This window comes from Uranotaenia lowii, chromosome 1, assembly GCF_029784155.1.
Source record: "Uranotaenia lowii strain MFRU-FL chromosome 1, ASM2978415v1, whole genome shotgun sequence".
In the NCBI taxonomy this organism is placed as follows: Eukaryota; Metazoa; Arthropoda; class Insecta; order Diptera; family Culicidae; genus Uranotaenia; species Uranotaenia lowii.
This window is the reverse complement of record NC_073691.1, coordinates 106,373,948-106,393,438: the sequence shown is the minus strand read 5'-3', so window position 1 is coordinate 106,393,438 and position 19,491 is coordinate 106,373,948. Positions and strand designations below refer to the sequence as shown.

Genomic DNA, 19,491 nt, shown 5'->3' with positions numbered 1-19,491 from the left:
ATTCACCTTGCGACCCAGTATTGCTGTGGCTGCGGCGATGTCAGGCCGTGCGTTGACTGATATGTACAGGAGAGATCCAACCAGGCTTCGATAGTCGTCGTTATTTGGTAGAAGTTCACTTTTAACATCTTCTCTGCCATAGCATTCTTCCATCGGAGTACGAGCGGATTTGGCATCTCCTAGGCCAAAGCGCTGAGCTGTTTGCTGGATGTAGCCTCTTAAACTCACGCTGTAATTACCGTCGACCCGCTCCACTTCCAAGCCAAGGAAGTACTTCAACTCGCCCAAAGCAGTCGTCTCGAAATGCTTATTCAACTCGTCGTGTATCTTATCAATTTCGGATTCGTCTTCAGAGCCCACCACAATATCATCGACATAAAGCAAAATATACCCTCGCTTACCATTTCGCTCCTTTGTGTAGAGGCAAGGATCCGCAGACCCAGACAACCAGAAGTCGTATTTTCTTTTACAGATTACATCGTATAGAATGTTATTCATACCCGAATAGCAAAGACCATGGTATTAAGATAACTGAACAATGATTTTCAATTTAACAATCAATTTCATCGTAGTTTCTTAATATCTTTCAACCACATTTAATTATGAAATCACCATAATTTTCAAAGTCACCGTGAAGTATATCTTAAATTCAAAATATTTCATAGTTGCCGAAAATGACAGAAGTACGGTACCACAATAATTTTCTTGTGATTATTATTGTTACTGTGTATTTCATGGTGAAATTAAAATCCAAACCAAAATGAACATTGTCAAAATTTTGCATTGTTTGCGTATTTACAATTTTTCGTGTAGAGATTTATTTTGATTCCGTGCCCGCGCCATTTTTTAAAGTAACAAAAACTTGATTAATTCAGTGCCAGTGCTATCGTGTATCAAACCGGAAGGATTAACGTTAAAGTAGATATCCATCCTCTCACGGAAGATCCAACTCCCGCTTGGAAGGAACTTTCTAAATCCCAGCATGTCATCAGAATCGATGCAAAGCCTCCGACTAGGAATGTCCCCGCCAACAAGATCCGGGTTGTTTGATGTCGGATACACACTCGCTAACCAACCAGTTTGACATTCCGGATGGAGATATCTCTGTGCGGAAAGTTGCGGTCTTCGATTTCAACAATAAGCTGGGTAAAAAAGTAGCATTTCGAACCCAAATGATGTTTCTAACCAAATTTATTTTTAGAAAAACTTCCGCATAAACACAAAATGGTCACAGCGAAAAATCATGAACTTTTAAGCTTCGATCACACCTTCATGTACCCTTTGAAAATGCTACCGGAGGATGCTGCAAGAAAACTGGTTCTATCATTCTTGACGAAATACCAACACTTGGTAATTCGAAGGTTTGTAAAGTCTTATTCATACCTTTCCTTCAATCTCAATAAATGATTGAATATGGATGTTTCATTCCTAATTTTTATTTATTTCAGGAGAGCCTAACGGAGGTCTTGAAAACGGGAAATTTTTTAACAGCACTTGAGCAACTGCACCTACCTGCAGAATAATTGCATTGAGTTGTGTAGTCTTAAACTTGGCAAGCGGAGTTTTGCAAGTGGGCCTTCAATGTGAAGCGCGGCAAAAATGATTGCCTGGAAAAGTGGGAGAACACTTTAGAAAAGGTTGATATCTTGTTAACACATACGCCTCTCGTTGGTCATGGAGATCTTCGGAAGTACGCGCCGGGTGTGTTGAGTTGCTAACAACAGATCAGCAACGAGTCAAATCACGGTATCACGTATTTGGACATGTTCATGAAGGCTGCAGGATAAATTCCGATGGTAAGATTATTTTTATTAACGCTCCTACTTGTGAGATCAACTATTTACCGAACAACCATCCGATCGTATTTGATGTTACTCTACCAAAAGGTAAATTTCTAGTTAGAAAAGATTAGGATGTTTTTCAATGCCTCTTGCATCGAATACATGTATATTTTTCACAAAACATTTCAAAAGTTTTGTCGCTTGGATTGCGACAAAATTATCTTTTAAAAAAATAATTGAAACTCACAATACATAGTCTACATCTGTCGTTCTCTTGCAGTTCCCCTCAACCAAGTACGGATCTGAAACGATGAACTGACTGACACACTGGTGGTTGCTCGAACCAATGGCCTGAATCATAGAGCAGTTAGAAACCGAACGGCAGATTTGTATCGAGATCTTTAGAATATCTTCGAACGGACGGCTTGCGACTGGTTAGAAACATGGATGGATTGGTCAACATAACTCGTGAACAGCAACGGAAAATAAACACAACTCTGGTAAACAAGGGAAACCTTGCAATTATGGTAAGAATTTTCATCTGGAGACCGGCTTTCGTTACTATTGCTACCCATGGTTCCGGATGGCACAATTTGAAGAAGTCTTGTTTTTTTCAACTGCTGCAAGAAAAGTTAGGCACCATATCTAAGTTATACCATACCAGAGAGTTAAACAATTATAATATATAATAAAATTATTTCGAATTTCGTTTTCAAATTTATCAGTTTGCTTAAGTTATTCTTATTTCAAGGAATAATATTCCTGTTTGGTCGTGCTTTTTAATAAACGTAAATCAAAATTATTCCAAAGCACAACTAATCATGAATAAAATTCCTTGAAATAAGTAATAACTTTTGCAAAATATTCTAAACAATAAATTATTCATAGTAAAACCATGAAATTTTACGGTTAAAACAATAGTTTTATACCATAGAAAGACCTTGATTTCCATCTTTGATAGAACAATGTAATTAAATGAATTTTCATGGTTTTACTATGAAAAAGTGGAAGCTGTTATCACCATGAACTTCATATTTTTGAGCTTCCGGATGTATGGGAAATCGCCATTTTTTTCATGGTCACGCTGCATAACAATACCCCTTTTTCATGGTTATTTTCGCCGAAACAGTGAAATGTATGGTCGGAAACTATGAAATCCAATGTGCATTCACGGTATCGTGGAAGATAATAAGCATTGTGTAAACCATAAAATTTATGGTTTGTGAATATGAAATTCATGGTTTTTTCATTGTACAATTCTATTCGGGTACTCATTTTCGTATATCTGCACCTACAATGTGCGGTCCATGCATATTCTTTATCGTATTTAAAAGCATTGCATGATTTTATTTCGACAAGAAGAGAGACTCTTAATTATGTACATATGTACTCGACCTTTGTGTACGACAATTCGCACAAAATCCGTGAAACGACCGATATACGGTGATCAGCCGTGACTGAGAGATTTTGTCGTGCTATGCATAAAATAATGCGAAATAAAAAACGTATATAACTGCATTGATTCGTAATAATGTGCATGCAATCGTATACCTTTGCAAATTAATTCGCATGTCTGATTTTCGTAAAACGTATTTGCCGGCAATCGTAAAAGAATACAAAAAAATTCAATAAAATCGATTATGATAATGTGACATCGATGATTGGAATCGTATTAAAGAAGGCTTCAAAGTGTTGGTCTATTTTTAGATCATCGATGACGTGTTCTACGATTTAAAAGATTTAATTTATAGAAATATACGATTTGCTTTTGGTTTAATGCCTTCACGGAGAAAAAAGACGACAGTTGTTCCAATTATTTCAGCTTGTTATACCAATAATCGAAATGCAGTTGATTTTTTCGCATTCAACTACTTTTATAATAGATTCAACTACAAACTTCTAATTGTTCTTACGCAATCAACTATCAATATAATGCATTCAACTATATGATTTATTTTATGCATTCAACTATAAATACAATAGATTCAATTACAAACTGCTGATTGACCTTATGCAATCAACTATGAATATAATAGAATCAATTGTAATGGAATAATTGATTCAATTGTAATGGTATAATTGATTCAACTGTAGATATGATAGATTCAACTACAATTGTATGATTGATTATAGGCATTCAACTATAAATATAATAGATTCAACTGTAGTAGTATAATTGATTCAACTGTAAATATGATAGATTCAACTGTAGTGGTATAATTGATTCAACTACAATTGTTTCATTGATTTTAGGCATTCAACCATAAATATAATAGATTCAACTGTAGTGGTATAATTGATGCAACTGTAAATATGATAGATTCAACTGTTGTGGTATAATTGATTCAATTGTAAATATGATAGATTCAACTACAAATGTATGATTGATTCTAGGTATTGAAGCATAAATATAGTTAATAAAACTAGAGTGTATTTAAAGCATTTTACAATAAATATATTTGGTTTAACTGGCATCAATGTTTAGATTTTTCTCTTGCCGCCATTTCAGTTATTTACATTCGTGGCTGGAGGTGACAAATTTTTTTTTCCGTACCAGAAATGAGTCTTGCAGATTCGGATACGGGTGGTAATTGATATTAATCGTTAAAATGTGTTTTCCCAAATCATCCGAATTGTCGTAATTGCAGGTAGCATGCGGGAAGCAGACGGAAGAAATACTGGAGCAGCTAGAGGTTCACGAATGATTCCTCCGGAACAAAATTCCTCTTCATCAACTTCTGAATCGTCAGCTCCTTCCATCATCGGAACAACCACAGACTACTCGCCGAACCAAAAGCCACCGCTAGCACTCGAAGAGGATACGAACAGCACAGCCAGCAGCTACATTCCAGCAGTCACAGTTACTGTAATCGAGAATTCCCAGCCCGCTCAGTTGACTTCGATTTGCCCATCTGTTGGCCCCGTAGAATCAACCGTGACTGCAACCGTTCATCAAGCTTCACTACCGGCTGCGGCCATCATTATTGGAAGGCAAGTTTTCGTTAGTTCTACCGAAGGCAACATGCCATACAGTGGCAACGGGGGATCCGGTTTCCGTCCATTAAGCGTTCCATTCGCTCGTATGCTTTCCAGCAACTCTAGCAGTGATCGGCGCTCCGGGAATGCCGGTGCTGAAATCTATCCTATTTCGGCATCTTCGTCGATTGCCAGCTAGTGGATCCAAAATAACCCAACTGAAGAAGAAGGTCCTGGTGCAGCTCGCGCTTCGGTGATTTTAACTACCATCACCATCATCATCATTTCCAGAATCACCAGCCACGATTGATTCTGGAAATGGTTATTTTATGGAGGTTTAAGTTTGTTTACACATTAAAATGTTTGGCATCTAGTGTTGGGCTTGATTGTTAGTTGTACCTCTTGTATCAGCCAATTCAAGATGTGTGTAGTCACCCAATGCTATGCTATGCTATGCTTAAGTTTGTTTACACATTAAAATGATAAATTAATTTTAAGAAATACAATGGTCCTACTCTTTTGCTAGCTTTTATTTCGGAACCAAAATTAAAGGTTCTGAGCCTAGTAAAAACCTATAAAACATCCGAAATCTAACTTTTCTTAACCTTCCAAAGCCGTTCGCTAAATATCCGTTTCGGGGAAATATGCGTTGTAATTTGATTTCGTTCTCCTGGCTGTAAATGTTAACCGATTTTGATGATATTATATTCATTGTGTAGGTAATTTATTCTTATTACTCAACATTTCAAAATAAAGTTGATATGTATTACCAGGCTTTCAGAAACTGGTTCAGAAAGTTAAAAGTCCAAAAAATCAATTTTATTTTTAAAATACTCATAACTTCTGACAGCTTTCCTGTATTTAATTGTTTCATTGATGTTTGAAATTGTCAAGAATCCATCTATCCGACAATGTATAAATATGTTGGGGTCCAATGAAAATTTTTACCACTATGACAGATCTTCCGGTAGAAAAAAGTCTTACTTTAAAAAAGCGACATCCAGTTTTTGCTTTGCTTAGCTGTATTTCATTTTTCAATGAACCGATTTTAAAAACTCAAATTTTAGTTTTTTGGCGTTAATTTGATCGTCATTTTCATAGAACACACTTGGTCTGTCAAAACTACCAGTTCATCAGTATATTGGAATGATGATAAAGATGTTTGAAATGTGCGCTTCGGGTCATATTGACCCGAACGGCTTTGGAGGGTTAATTATATATATGAAATAAATCAAATAAAATAAACTTTTAATTCTATAATACACAATAATTGAATCAAGTACAAATATAATTGAATCAACTATTTTTGTATAATTAAATTTACTATATATATAATTGAATCAATCATACAATTAAAGTTGAATCTATCATATTTATGGTAGAATGAAGAAATTCAATCATACGTATGTAGTAGAATCTAAGATATTTATAGTTGAGTGCGCAAAATCAATCATATCGGTATAATTGAATCTATTATATGCATTGTTGGACACAAAAAAACAATCCGATAATCAATTGTATATATAATTGAAAGTTTGATATTTATAGTTAGCCGAGAATTAATCAGAAATATGATTGAATTAAAGTGGGTTATTGTTAAAAATACTATACTTTTTTCTCCGTGTTTGAAGCAAATCCCCTTGAATTTATATATTCCAGATAGCGTCGAGGAACCATCATGAGCTGCAGATCGTATGGTCAGGGGATCAAGTCCAGGTCAGGCAAATAATAAATTCGTACGATATAAACTTGAATTTGGCAGCAAAAAAAAGCATTTCTTTGAAATAATCTTATTATTATTATTTTTTTTTGAAAATGAATAAACCAATTGGTTTAAAATACAAAAATAATAATAATCTTATTTTTTCTCAACTGACGGAAAATGAGTGCCTTGCACTCAAGTCGCAAAATACGACCAAATAAGTCGTCAAACTTTCCCTATTGTTACGAAAAATGTCGTATATTACAACCTCAATCATCTATATGATGATGTAAATTGTCATAGTATATTCCAAAAAGAATCAGGGTAGTCGTGAATGATGCGCATGACAAGTCGTGCAAATCGTAATTTAATACAATCCAAATCAAAAATATGTTTGCTAATGTACCTATATGGCCTCCAAAATGATACGTATATACTGGTTTTGCTACATTATATACGATATGTTTACACGTATATTTGCACGTATATTTGCGTTGCGAATTCGAAATACCCACCAAATGGTTGTCTGGGGAGCTTCTCTTGAAACCCATCTGCTTAAGTACTTCATCGAAACGGTTATTCCAGCATTTTGCAGATTGGCGAAGCCCGTATATGCTTTTTCGTAAACGACAAACTAAGTCCTTTTTGCCTTCCACCGCGAAACCGGGAGGCTGTCGCATGTAAACTTCTTCGGTAAGGTCGCCATTCAGATAAGCGGTTTTGACGTCCAGGTGTCTGAGTGTCATCTTCTTGCTGCTCGCAACTGCTAATAGCGCACGTAGTGTGGCTTGCTTCGCCACTGGAGCGTAGACTTCATCAAAGTCCACACCGGGCTGCTGGCTGAAACCCTGTGCGACTAAACGGGCTTTGTATTTGATGGGTTCTCCGTCAGCGTTACGCTTCAATTTGAACACCCATCGACTCCCCACGATCTTCCGACCGACCGGTGGTTTGACGAGGTCCCAGGTCTTAAGATCACGGTGGGATTTCAGTTCGTCGTTCATGGCTTTCATCCACAGCTCTTTACTCTCACTGGACACAGCTTCTCGATACGATGATGGCTCTTGCTCCTCCTGAAGACAGGCTGCGTTGCTCTCCTCTCCAAGGCGCACTGGTGGTTTTCCCTTATTCACTCTTTTAGATCTTCGAAGGTATTCATCTTCGTGAAAACCTTCGAAATCTGTTGCACTGTTATATTCATCATCAGAAAGTTCGTTGTCATTTTCATTTAGTACCACTGATTCATTGTCATTGTTTACACTCACTTCAGGAATTGTTTCTTCTTCTTTTTCGATCGTAGAACGATCAACACTGATTTCCACTTCTTCAGGAACCACTTCACTATTTGTTTCGGCGCCAACAGCTTCCTCCATAAAACGGGCATCTCTACTGATCGTCACTTTTTCCGTAGACGGGTCCAGGAACCGGTAGGCCTTCCTACCTTCCGCATATCCAACGAAGATCAATCGAACGCTCTTGTCATCTAGCTTCTTTCTTCGCTCCTTTGGGACGTGCACATAAGCTGGGGTACCAAATACTTTAAGATGGCGATAGCTAGGCTTACGGTCAAACCAGAGTTCGTATGGCGTTCGACCAGTGGCAGACGCAGGCAATCGGTTGAGCAGGTAGTTGGCTGTGTGCACTGCTTCACCCCAGTAGCGTTTGTCCATGTTGGCCTCCAACAGCAAGCAGCGGGTCATTTCGATGATGGACCGATTTTTCCTCTCCGCTTGCCCATTTTGCTGTGGGCTGTACGGGGCAGTTTGTTGCAGCGTGATACCGTTACACAGTAGCAAACGTTTGAACGTTTCACCTGAATACTCGCCCCCACCGTCTGTGCGAAGAATTTTCGGAACCTTTCCGAACTGCGTCTTCATCAGCTTCATGAATTCTTCGATCTTTTCTTGTGTTTGTGACTTCCGTTCGAGTAAAAAGATTGTACAGTAACGGCTGAAGTCATCAATCAAGGTAAGCACGTAGCGTTTACCACTCGGCGTGGGATTCTCCATGGGGCCGCATAGATCTGAATGAACCAGATCTAAAATTGCTTTAGATTTTGACTCGGATTGCTTTGGAAAAGGTAAACGTGTTAACTTACCCTTACAACAGACGGTGCACGTAGAGCGGATGCTGCATTTTTCAAGCTTCAGGTTGTCACCGAGCTGATCCTTGACAATTCGGCGAATGTCGTCGGGGTTGCGGTGCCCCAATCTTCGGTGCCACATATGCAGACAGTTGTCTCGATGATTGGCTTTAGCTAGAAGTGAGCGTTCCTGGAAGTTCAGGTGGTACATGTTACCGATCCTTCCACCGGTGACAACCACTTTTCCATCCTTGGTCACTGTACATCCGGCTTTGTCAAACTTCACTACACATCCTTCGTCGGCGATTTTGCTGACAGACAGCAAGTTACTCTTCAAAGCTGGTACGTGCAGTACACCTTTCACTGTCAGCTTCATCACTATTTCATTTTCAGCTTCTGCGTTTATAACACTGTTTCCGATTCCTTCGGAGAAAATTTTCTTCCCATCCGCCAAAATAACCGGTTCACGACGTGAAGAGTCAATTGTAAACAATTTCGTTGCATCACCCGTCATATGTGTCGTACACCCGGAGTCAAAAAACCACAAATCTCGCTCTGTTGTCGTCAGACTAAAACAAAATTCGTCTCCACACGATTCAACTTGAGCCACTTTTTGTTTTGGTTTCCACTGATAACTTTTCTTCGTCGAGTCATCGACTTGTCTTCGCTCTTGATCCCTTTTAAACTTTCTGCAGTCACGGCGAAAATGACCTTCGTTGCCGCAGTAATGACACTTCTTCGATCTCTTCGTAGTGGTAATCGAAGCCTTTTGTTTGGATGTTTCAGGATGGATAGAATCTTCACAACGCCTACGCCACTCATCCAAGAGCCGACCTTTGACGAAATCCACTGATAAGTCATTCTCATCGCGAGATTCCAGCGATATCACTATCATATTATAGGATTCCGGTAAGCTGGAGAAAATTATCGCCACTATCCAGTGATCCCCCGCATGATCAAATATCATACACTTAATCTTTAATATTATTCTGTTCTGATTACATGTATGGTAACTATTCGTGTAATCGTTCTAGTATCTTCTAATTTTCAACAATCTTTTGCGTTTTTTATGCGTCTTCGCTTAAAACGATATAAAAATATTATTGAAAGATACGGGTAATAATCTTAAAAATTAACTCAATTTTGGTGCATCCGAGTGTATCGTGTGTCTTCACTGCCAGTCAACAAAAAGCAAGAGCGGGAATCGCAGGGAACAAAAAATGTTACCTCGCGGAAGACCGGAATCCTCGTGGAAAAGGAATCGGGTTCATCGGCATTGTGGAATATCCCGGAGTTACCTTTTGGTGGCGGTAGGAGTTGTAAGGTTAGTATTAATTATAAATGTTATTGAAAATTTATTTTGTTTTTTAAGGTTATGCAGTTCCGGATGCCACTGGGAGAATCTGCTGGGAATACTGGCCTCGTAAGATTAAAGATTAAGGTATTTTGTGGAGCTCACCATCGGCGTTGGATCGGCGGGTTCGGAGGATCTCTATCGATTGGAACAAAGGCATCGAAATCAGTTTGTGTTTACGGAGGTACTGGAATATCTGAACAGATTGCAGAACTGAAGCGGGGCGCAGAAATCATAGTTTGTACTCCAGGTCGAATGATTGATATGTTGGCAGCCAATTCTGGTCGGGTGACAAATCTTCGACGGGTCACCTACGTAGTGTTGGACGAAGCAGATCGCATGTTTGACATGGGTTTTGAACCTCAAGTAATGAGAATCATTGACAACGTTCGACCTGATCGACAAACCGTTATGTTCAGTGCGACATTTCCACGGCAAATGGAGGCACTAGCAAGGCTAATTCTCCAGAAGCCTATTGAAATTCAGGTCGGAGGTCGCTCTGTAGTTTGTAAAGACGTTGAACAGCATGTTGTTGTTTTAGAAGAAGACACTAAGTTCTTCAAACTGCTGGAACTGCTCGGTTTATACCAAGAACTTGGTAGCATCATAGTATTCGTCGATAAACAGGAAAATGCTGATATTTTACTGAAGGACCTGATGAAAGCTTCCTATCCCTGCATGAGTTTACACGGTGGCATTGATCAATTTGATCGTGACTCGACTATCATTGATTTTAAGCAGGGTCGTGTCAAACTGCTTATTGCGACTCCGGTGGCAGCAAGAGGTTTGGATGTGAAGCAACTCATTCTCGTGGTTAACTATGACTGTCCCAATCATTACGAGGATTACGTTCACAGGTACATGATAGAAACACATTTATTGAAATGAAAAATTTAAGGATTAGTTTTGTTATTTTAGATGCGGACGAACAGGTCGAGCTGGGAACAAGGGATTCGCATGGACATTCCTAACTCATGATCAGGGGCGGTTTGCCGGTGAAATTGTAAGGGCATTAGAGCTTTCAGGCGGCACCATTCCAGACGATTTGCGAATTCTCTGGGAAACGTACAAGACGGCTCAAGAAGCCCAGGGCAAAACCGTCCACACAGGGGGTGGTTTCAGTGGCAAAGGGTTCAAATTCGATGAACAAGAGGCTGCTGCTGTCAACGAACGTAAAAAGTTACAGAAGGCAGCATTGGGTCTGCAGGATTCAGATGATGAGGATGACCTAGAACAGGATATTGATCAGCACATCGAGAGCATGTTCGCTACCAAGCGAATTGTTAAGGAAGTAGAAGCCCCAGTTATAACGCAAACGATTGCAGCCCCAGTACCAACCACGACTAACTCAGACAAGTTGGAATTGGCCAAAAGGCTGGCTTCTCGAATCAATATGCAGAAAAATTTCGGCTTGGAAGCCAAAGGCGCAACTCAGCAAGCTGCAGAAGCTATTCTCAAAGGTGGCAATACTCAGCAGCTTATTACGGCCAAGACTGTCGCTGAACAGCTGGCAGCAAAATTGAATAACAAACTGAATTATCAACCCAAGGACGAAGAAGAACCGGCCCCTGAATCAAATGAAACGGTCTTCCGAAAGTACGAGGAAGAGCTGGAAATCAACGATTTCCCCCAGCAAGCTCGATGGAAAGTCACGTCAAAGGTAGACTTTTTAAGTTTTCTCCCGATGAATCTTTTAATCTAAATTTGTTTCTGCTTTCAGGAAGCGCTGGCTCAAATTTCGGAATACTCCGAGGCTGGTCTCACGGTGCGCGGTACTTATGTGCCTCCAGGTAAGAACCCACCTGAAGGCGAACGTAAACTTTATCTGGCCATCGAGAGTTGCAACGAGCTGGCGGTGACCAAGGCGAAGCGGGAAATTACGCGACTAATCAAGGAAGAGCTGCTTAAGCTGCAAGCCTCTTCACATCATATTATCAACAAATCGCGGTACAAGGTGCTGTAGAGGGATGTAAGTATATCATAAAATTTTCAATTATTAGAACTTCAACATAGGAAAACAATATTTAAAAGTTCGCAAAATATTACATTCAACTAATGGAAACGTTACTGTTTTCCTTATGCCGAAACGCCTTGCCAATTTCCAGCTGATGAAACATGAAAAATAAAAAAGTGTGTTATTTAGATAAAAGTCGTTTTTCGACTTTTGATTTATTCACGACTCTATACTTAAGATTCAATTGGTTATCTAGTATGATCAACAAAATTCGATATAAAAATTATTGCTTTTAATTTAACTACAGAGTGCTACAGATTAGACCCCTGGAAGATGAATCTTTTTATTGAATTTTTAACAGTATATTCAACCAAGTGGTTTGGATGAAATTATTTTTTTAAACCGGTAAAAATGTTGTTTTTAAACAACAATAATTTCACCTAAAATGTTTTCGAATCAGATGTTCAAATTTTGTGGTCATTTCAATCATCACACAGACATATTATCCTACACCTCATGTATAGGGGAAATCGTTGAACGAAGAACTAATTACTATTTTTCAGAAAACAATCACGGTTGTACTAAAAACTAACTAACATCGAAATTCTAACTGAAAAATAAGTTTTTTTAAATTTTATTTTAATTCTTAAATTTAAACTTCAGATTTAAAGTATTACTATGAAAATAGTTTTTATTTTATTTTTTCAATCAAAAGATTCTGCGAAGTAGTTGAACGTTTATATCAGCCTAGAAAGTTTATTTTCAAAACCACATTTTATATAGGATTTTTAAGTTATTATAGGAAATATGTTTGTAACTACTATAAAATGACTATTTTAATTATAATAAAATAAAATAAAACTTATATTTTACATTTTTACTATCGAATTTATTTATATTCCTATTCATTACCAAGGATACCCCGAATCGTCCTGCCTAGATGGTTTTTTATCTTTTAAATATTACTAAACGATGCCTTCTATCGTCACATTGCCCAAAAAATATCATTAGGTAAAGATTACACGTATCGTACTACTCAGGTCACGTCCGTTTTGGAAAAGAAAAAAGCAAAAAATTGAATCGTTTATTTACTTAACAACCCGTTCCCTGTATCGTTATTTGTGTCTAAACGATTCCATTTCATGAAAAAACGATTAGTATAATCGTTCATTAATAATCCAAAAACGATAAAGGAAATCTTTTGGGTGTCTTGGGAAGAAGATAATAGAGATCGTTAGTGTATGATACTGCTCCATGCGGGCCGCCAAGTTTTCTCCAGGGGGGTGACAATCTGGTTCTTCTTGCGAACAAGAATCTTTTTCTTTTTTTCTATCCATCGGGAGAAACGTTTATGGTGTTTTCCGCTCAAAGCAGTACAGAGTTGAAAAGTCAAAATTTCAACCAATGAGGAACCAGAATGATTGTTGTGTTGGTGGGCAATCATTCATAATTCTCTAGTATTTGACATCTAGTCCGGTTCCTTGACAGCAAAATGTCAGGTTTGTTATGGGCCCACAAAATCGTGGGCCCGTAATTTTGATGGTTGTCAAAATCAATGACAAAGGATAGGGCTGTCACCCCCCTGGTTTTCTCCCATTTGGTTCAAGCGATTGAAAAGTAGGGTTAACTCCGACAGATGATCCGGCATACTTCCATTATCGTCCATCCGCGTCGTGATGAGTTTTCTCATCAGATACACTTTTCCGCAAACAGATTTTCGCTCGTGGTACAGTTCCAGGGACTGCCACATTTCCCGAGCGGTCACTTTACCAATGACGTGGCAGAGCTGCGTATTTTCCAGCGCCAGACCGATGACCGATCGCGCGCTACCATCTCTTTTCAGCCACTCTTTCGTCGGTTCTTCCGGTACGTCCTCCGTGAGTAGATCCGTGAGTTCTTTCTCGGCAAGAATCAGCCCGATCTTGTATTTCCACAACGACCAGTTGTGGTTGCCGAGTTTCTCAATGGCGATTCTTTCGGACATTTTCGAAACGCGAAACCGAAAAAAATTTTACGGTAATAAAACGATTTAAAAACCGCGAACTCAACTAAATTCCTCTTCCACCGGTGCCTGGGCCCATAACCTAATGGCCAGTTATGGATGGTGGTTCGGATAAATAGTAATAAACCGGAGGAATTACGAAAACTCTTAACGCGTGTATTTTCTACTTCTAAAAATTACAAAAGTTGGGGACGAAGTGAAAAAATAAAAAGGATGACGCAATCTCTCCAACGATGCATCAAGTGCTGCCAGTTCATCTTCTTCTGTTGCGGTGTCGAGGGGCAGATCACTACACTCAACAAAATCGTGTATATTATTGCCTGTACTAATGTGTTCGGACGAAATAAAGTTTTATTTTTCAAAAAAAGCCTTTTTTTCAAGAAATTCAATAAACTTCACTTTTGCGTAGAAATTTTTAAAATGCATGGGCATCCCCATGTCAAAATATACAGAATTGACTAACTGGCTGGAAGCTTTCGAATGTGTAAAAGCTTTTTGCTCTGTGTAAAGCGCTCAAACATAAAACTAAGTGGAGACACTTTTCTCGAATCTGTATGGATTTTTATTTTATTTTATTTTATTTTATTTATTACAAATATGTAGTATAAGGTAATTCAATTCCTTTTAAATCACTACACTTAGTATACTAAAGTTCGGAAAAAAGATTATGTTTCTTAAACTATTATTCTCTTGTGAAGGAATTGAAAACAAAAAGAAAAAAAATTACTGGTCCCCCCCATTGAAAAAGTTATGACACTCTCTTCGAAATGTATTTAAGGAATTACTAGATTTGATACTGTTTGGAAGATTGTTCCAAACAGCTATGCCCCTGACAAGGATAGATTTACCATAGCTTTCGGTGTAATGACGGGGTATTGTATAATGGAAGAGACGATTACTTCTTAGGCGTATGAGTTTGTTAAATAAGTAGAAGGGACACCTCAAATTGATAATCTTATAAAGTAAAATACTTGATCTCAATTTGTAAAAATTATCAAATGAAGTACCCAAAATATGCATTTGATGGTGACTAACTCCATGATAGCGAGACAGGTTGAAAACAAAGCGAATGCAACAGTGTAGAGCAATTTTTAGTCGATTCATAACAGTTAAGTGTCCACCTATTAAAAGCTCAGCTCCGAAAATAAAGTGCGGTACTATCAACGCTTTAACTAACAATAATTTTGTACTGACGGGTAAAAAATATGAGGTTAATCGAAGCATTCTCAGGGTCCCATAGATTTTGGAACACTGTGCATTAACAAATGATTTCCACTGTAGATTGTTTTGGATAATAACGCCTAAGTTGGAAGCTTTCTCAACAAAAGCAATGCTGTCGTTGCCGATTATGAGAGGTGGTAGAGTTGATGTATCGGAAGAAGATGGAAAGAACATAGCTTTGGTTTTATCGCTATTGATTGGTAATTTATTTTTATGTGCCCATCTATGAATGTTCACTAGTTCTAAATTCATAATATTTGTTATGTTGTCAGCCTGAGATCGTGCAACTGAGCAATACACTTGGACATCGTCAGCGAACATATGGATTTTGCTACTTCTGCAAACACTAGGCAAGTCGTTTATGAACATGGAGAAGAGTACTGGGCCTAGAATTGAACCCTGAGGAACACCTGAAATGACTGGCAAGAGTTTAGATGGACAATCTTTACACGCGACAAACTGCACACGATGTTTAAGATAAGATTCTAAAAGAGTAACGGCGCTTCGAGAAAAAAAGAATTGATTCGATAGCTTTGAAAGTAGTTTAACGTGGGAGACTCTATCGAATGCTTTAGAGAAATCAATCATCAGTAAAACTGCTAGGTGCTTTTTATCTATTGCACTGTGAATGTCGTCAAGAACCTTTATTAACGCAGTGGTGGTATTGTGCTTAGTTCTGAAACCTGATTGAAATTCATTAAGAAAATTGAAGGTGTTCAAAAAAAGTTGAATTTGTAGTTTGAGGATGCGTTCAAATATCTTAGAAAGTACGCACAATATGCTTATCGGGCGAAGGTTAGACAAATTATTGCAATTTGATTTTTTCTTAATGGGAATAATCTTGGATACCTTCCAATCTCTTGGATATTTACTTGTTGTAAGAATAGCATTAAAAAGCTTGTTCAAAGGACTCAAAAGCGATGGTTTCAACATTTTCAAAAATTTGAGAGGAATTTCATCGGGACCTACAGCATTTGATTTTACGGAATTAAAAGCTTTTAAAATGTCATCATTATTGATTGTTGTAAACTGAAATCCAAATTCGTTGTCTTGCAAAATAGGAAGATGAGAATCGTCAGTTGTGAAATTTGACGCAAAGTATTCATTTATTTCATCGCTTGTGTGCCTGAGAGTATCATTATTATTCGCTTTACGATTTTGGATCTGCTTCAATCGTTTCCAAAGCTCTTGACTGGAATTGGTGGTAAGAATACGAGTTGAGATATGATCAATTTTGGCACGTTTAATCATGTTTGAAACAAAATTTCGCAATCTTTTGAATGCTGAAAAATTGATTGGTGATTTGGTCCTAATCCAAAGACGGTAAGCAACATCTCGATTTATCATAGCTTGTTGTATTTCTTGTGAAAACCAGGGGTTTCTTCTCGGTGAAGATTTCTTCAAAGGAACGAAGTTTTGGAACAAATCTGTTATCCGTTGATTGATTATTGCAAGTATTATTTCGGGATCATCAATCTGGTCTAAGGGACTCCAATCGAACGAGTCAAAGGTTGATTGTAGAAGATTAACATTTATGTTCGAGTAGTCCCTAAAAAAGCTAACATTGTTATTGCTGATTCGACAAATATTAAGTGAACCAAAAATCATGTCGTGTTTAGAAAAACCGGGTGTCGATACTTGATCGCAGTTTAGGATAAAATTGTTGTTGTTGGTGATTAAAAGATCAATTAAAGAGGATCCACCTGTATGGAAATGAGTAGGATTTGTATTAACGCAAAAAAGACCCAAATTTTCTAGAGTGTCATTAAATTTTCGAGTTGGTTCGCACGGATTCAGTAGATTTATATTAAAATCCCCAAGCAATACACGCTCGTTTTCATTTAACCAATTATGGTTATAGAATAACCATTTTTTGGTGTTTGCTCCAAAACTATCAATATGGTTATTTTTTAAGAATTTTTCTATGTCAAAATTCAACCATTTATCAAGTTCTCGTGTATTAACCAGAAAATGGTTGATAAATTTTACGTTTTTTCTACGCCATATTGGAAGCTACCGTGGAGTGAACCGAAGGTGTTTCGGATTTAATTTGTTCGCACGAATAAAACAGGGCTGGAGAGATTCTAAAGGTAATTGTTTAATCATTATAAATTCCCAATTAAAAACCCAATCAATCAACAACAAAAATTAATTGCAGTGCACTTATTGGACGAATCTGCGGCAATCCGGTTCCAGTTCCAGATCCAACGGCACCGAACGCGGGACTACCTACTTCCGGAACGAGCGCACCGAACATTCCTCATAACATTCGGATGAAGCTGAGATGGGTAGACAGCCCAAAAATCTCCACCCACCGGAGTGGAATTGCGGTCATCATAAGAGTGTGTGCTACAGCTGCTTCATCAAGAACCTCCCAGATGCATTAAGCACAAAGCAGCAGAGAAAAGGAACCGGTAACTTTTTTTGCGAAAAGTTTCTTGTTTTTTTTATGTAAATATTTCATTTTTTCAGCCTGTCGTAAAGCCGTTTTGGGAAAAAATCCCTTGTCAGCCAGTCGTCCTCGAAATAACTCATAGCATCGTTGATGAAAATGTTATCCTCAAGAAATCAGTGGAAATCAGTCAAATGTTGACAACCCGGAATGCGGGCCTCTAGAAAAAACCGATGGATTGTAACGCGACCACCTATCTCATACGGAATGCGCTCGGGGGAACCGACTACGGGACACTCGAAACTGTCCCACATGCTATCGCTGCCACAGGACATCGTTCCGCAGGACATCACCATCAATGTGTTTTACTTCGATTCGGAATACCTGCGGAACTGCCCTACCTAGCGGCACGAGTTGCAGCCGAAGAAGCTGTCCGGATCTGTCGTCCTGCAATAGATTGAGCATTTGGGAGCAACTCACTGATGGAGAACAAAAGGCCGCCGCGTACCAGTTAACGATCGAAGCCTTCTAGTGTTACCTTAACTACTAATAAGAAACCGTAATTAGGTACTATTTAAACAAATTCGTTGTTGTATTTTGTCAGCATAAATCAGAGATGCTCCGAAAGCGTATTTAATCGCTAACTACAAAGATTGTAACACTAAAAAGAAGGACAAAAAAACCACGTATATGAATGAAATCCCGGGTGAAGGTAAAAGGCGTGAAAAACACAAACAAAAAATAAATTTTAATTTTTCTTCGAAAACATTTCAATTTGTTCTATTTCTACATTAACATTCTCCCTCATTGATTTAAAAACAACCATTTTTCAACTTCTCCTCCTGAATCCCATTCGGTTGAAAAATAACCATATTCGAACTTCTCCCCTAGAAGTCATTTTATGACTTCTCATAGAGAACTCATAAAATGGCATTTCCCGGGAAAAGGTCAAAAATGGTTATTTTTGAAACGTAAATGGTTTAATAATTTCAAGCGTGTAGAATTCTATTATGCATGAAAGCGACGTCTGTTAAGAGTTCATTCAATTTATCAGTACAATCATTTCTGGGCGGATACTCGGGAATACTGTCTATCATTTCGCAGAAGTTGGTAACCATCAATTGCAATAGAGTTATCAGATACTGAACTATTAAGCCACGTTTCCGTTAAACAAAGAATATCGATTTTGCTGTTTTCGAAAATGCCCGTTAACTCGTTAAATTTACACATTTGTCGAGCACATAGACTTTGAATATTTATGTGGCAAAAATTCAACACATCGGATCGCAAAGCACAGGTTATAACAATTCGAGGTATAGTGATATTACTTACATTGTCAGGAGCATTATCAACATTAAGAGGCATCAAATTGTAAATATTTAATCCTGAGAGCACATAACTTTTTCAATCCCCAATTTACCAGTAAGTTTAAATTACAACTAATTATTTCTTTTACACAGTTCATTTTCATGTAATGGCCAAGATTCAAAACAGTCCATGTCATTTTAGTAATTTCTAATACGTAAGTGGTAATCACGTCGTCTACCAGCGACGATCCATCGGGAACTAACAGCAGCAATCCATCCGGTAGCGGCCCTACCGGCAGCAGCACGTTCATGACTTTTAGGACGGAAGGAATCACAGATAGCGTAAGGATGGGAATCATGGGATAAAAGGGAAGGAAAAAAGAAAAGCGAAAAGGAAGTTTATTTTTGTTAAGACTTTTAGGAGGCGGACGGATTCAAAGGAGCTAAAGGATAGGAGTCAAGGGATGTATTGGGTAGGAGAGTGATATAAACAAGGATAGGTTTAATTAACAGCTTGGTCGATTGAGGTGATGATCTTGGGTGTGTCCGCATCTGAAGTTTTCACATACACTAGTCCATTCTTCGTAAACGTTGAGTGAATTGATCCAGATCTCTTGAGCTTCAACGCCTCAGCCCGAAGCTTGCGAGTAGACTCAGAGAGATTTTCATTGATGAATATCCTCCGGTCTATGTTGACACCGATGTGAGTAAGCGCCAGA

General features: G+C 38.2%; 1 protein-coding gene, 1 long non-coding RNA gene and 1 pseudogene across 4 annotated transcripts in view; all 3 read left to right on the top strand.

Moving 5' to 3' along the window:
• The window catches only part of LOC129754766 (probable ATP-dependent RNA helicase DDX46), a 93,687-nt gene extending 81,729 nt beyond the window's left edge, over nt 1-11,958 (top strand). Inside the window, exons 1-5 of one of the 3 annotated variants that reach the window (XM_055751010.1) lie at nt 3,789-4,368; nt 4,430-9,852; nt 9,915-10,753; nt 10,815-11,556; nt 11,617-11,958. In XM_055751010.1, the coding sequence (XP_055606985.1) occupies nt 9,763-9,852; nt 9,915-10,753; nt 10,815-11,556; nt 11,617-11,859 (1,914 nt within the window). In that variant the 5' untranslated portion in view covers nt 3,789-4,368; nt 4,430-9,762 and the 3' untranslated portion in view covers nt 11,860-11,958. Of the gene's footprint in view, nt 1-3,788; nt 9,853-9,914; nt 10,754-10,814; nt 11,557-11,616 lie in introns of those variants that run through there. The other 2 variants (XM_055750991.1, XM_055751002.1) reach the window with 2 other exon arrangements.
• LOC129737761 (UPF0046 protein C25E10.12-like) lies at nt 675-4,956 on the top strand (annotated as a pseudogene).
• A 5,017-nt stretch (nt 11,959-16,975) lies between the features above and the next one.
• On the top strand, nt 16,976-18,298 carry LOC129740079 (uncharacterized). Its single transcript, XR_008736092.1, has 3 exons — nt 16,976-17,163; nt 17,232-17,487; nt 17,546-18,298. It is a non-coding gene; the product is annotated as an uncharacterized LOC129740079 (long non-coding RNA).
• The last annotated feature ends 1,193 nt before the right edge of the window (nt 18,299-19,491 follow it).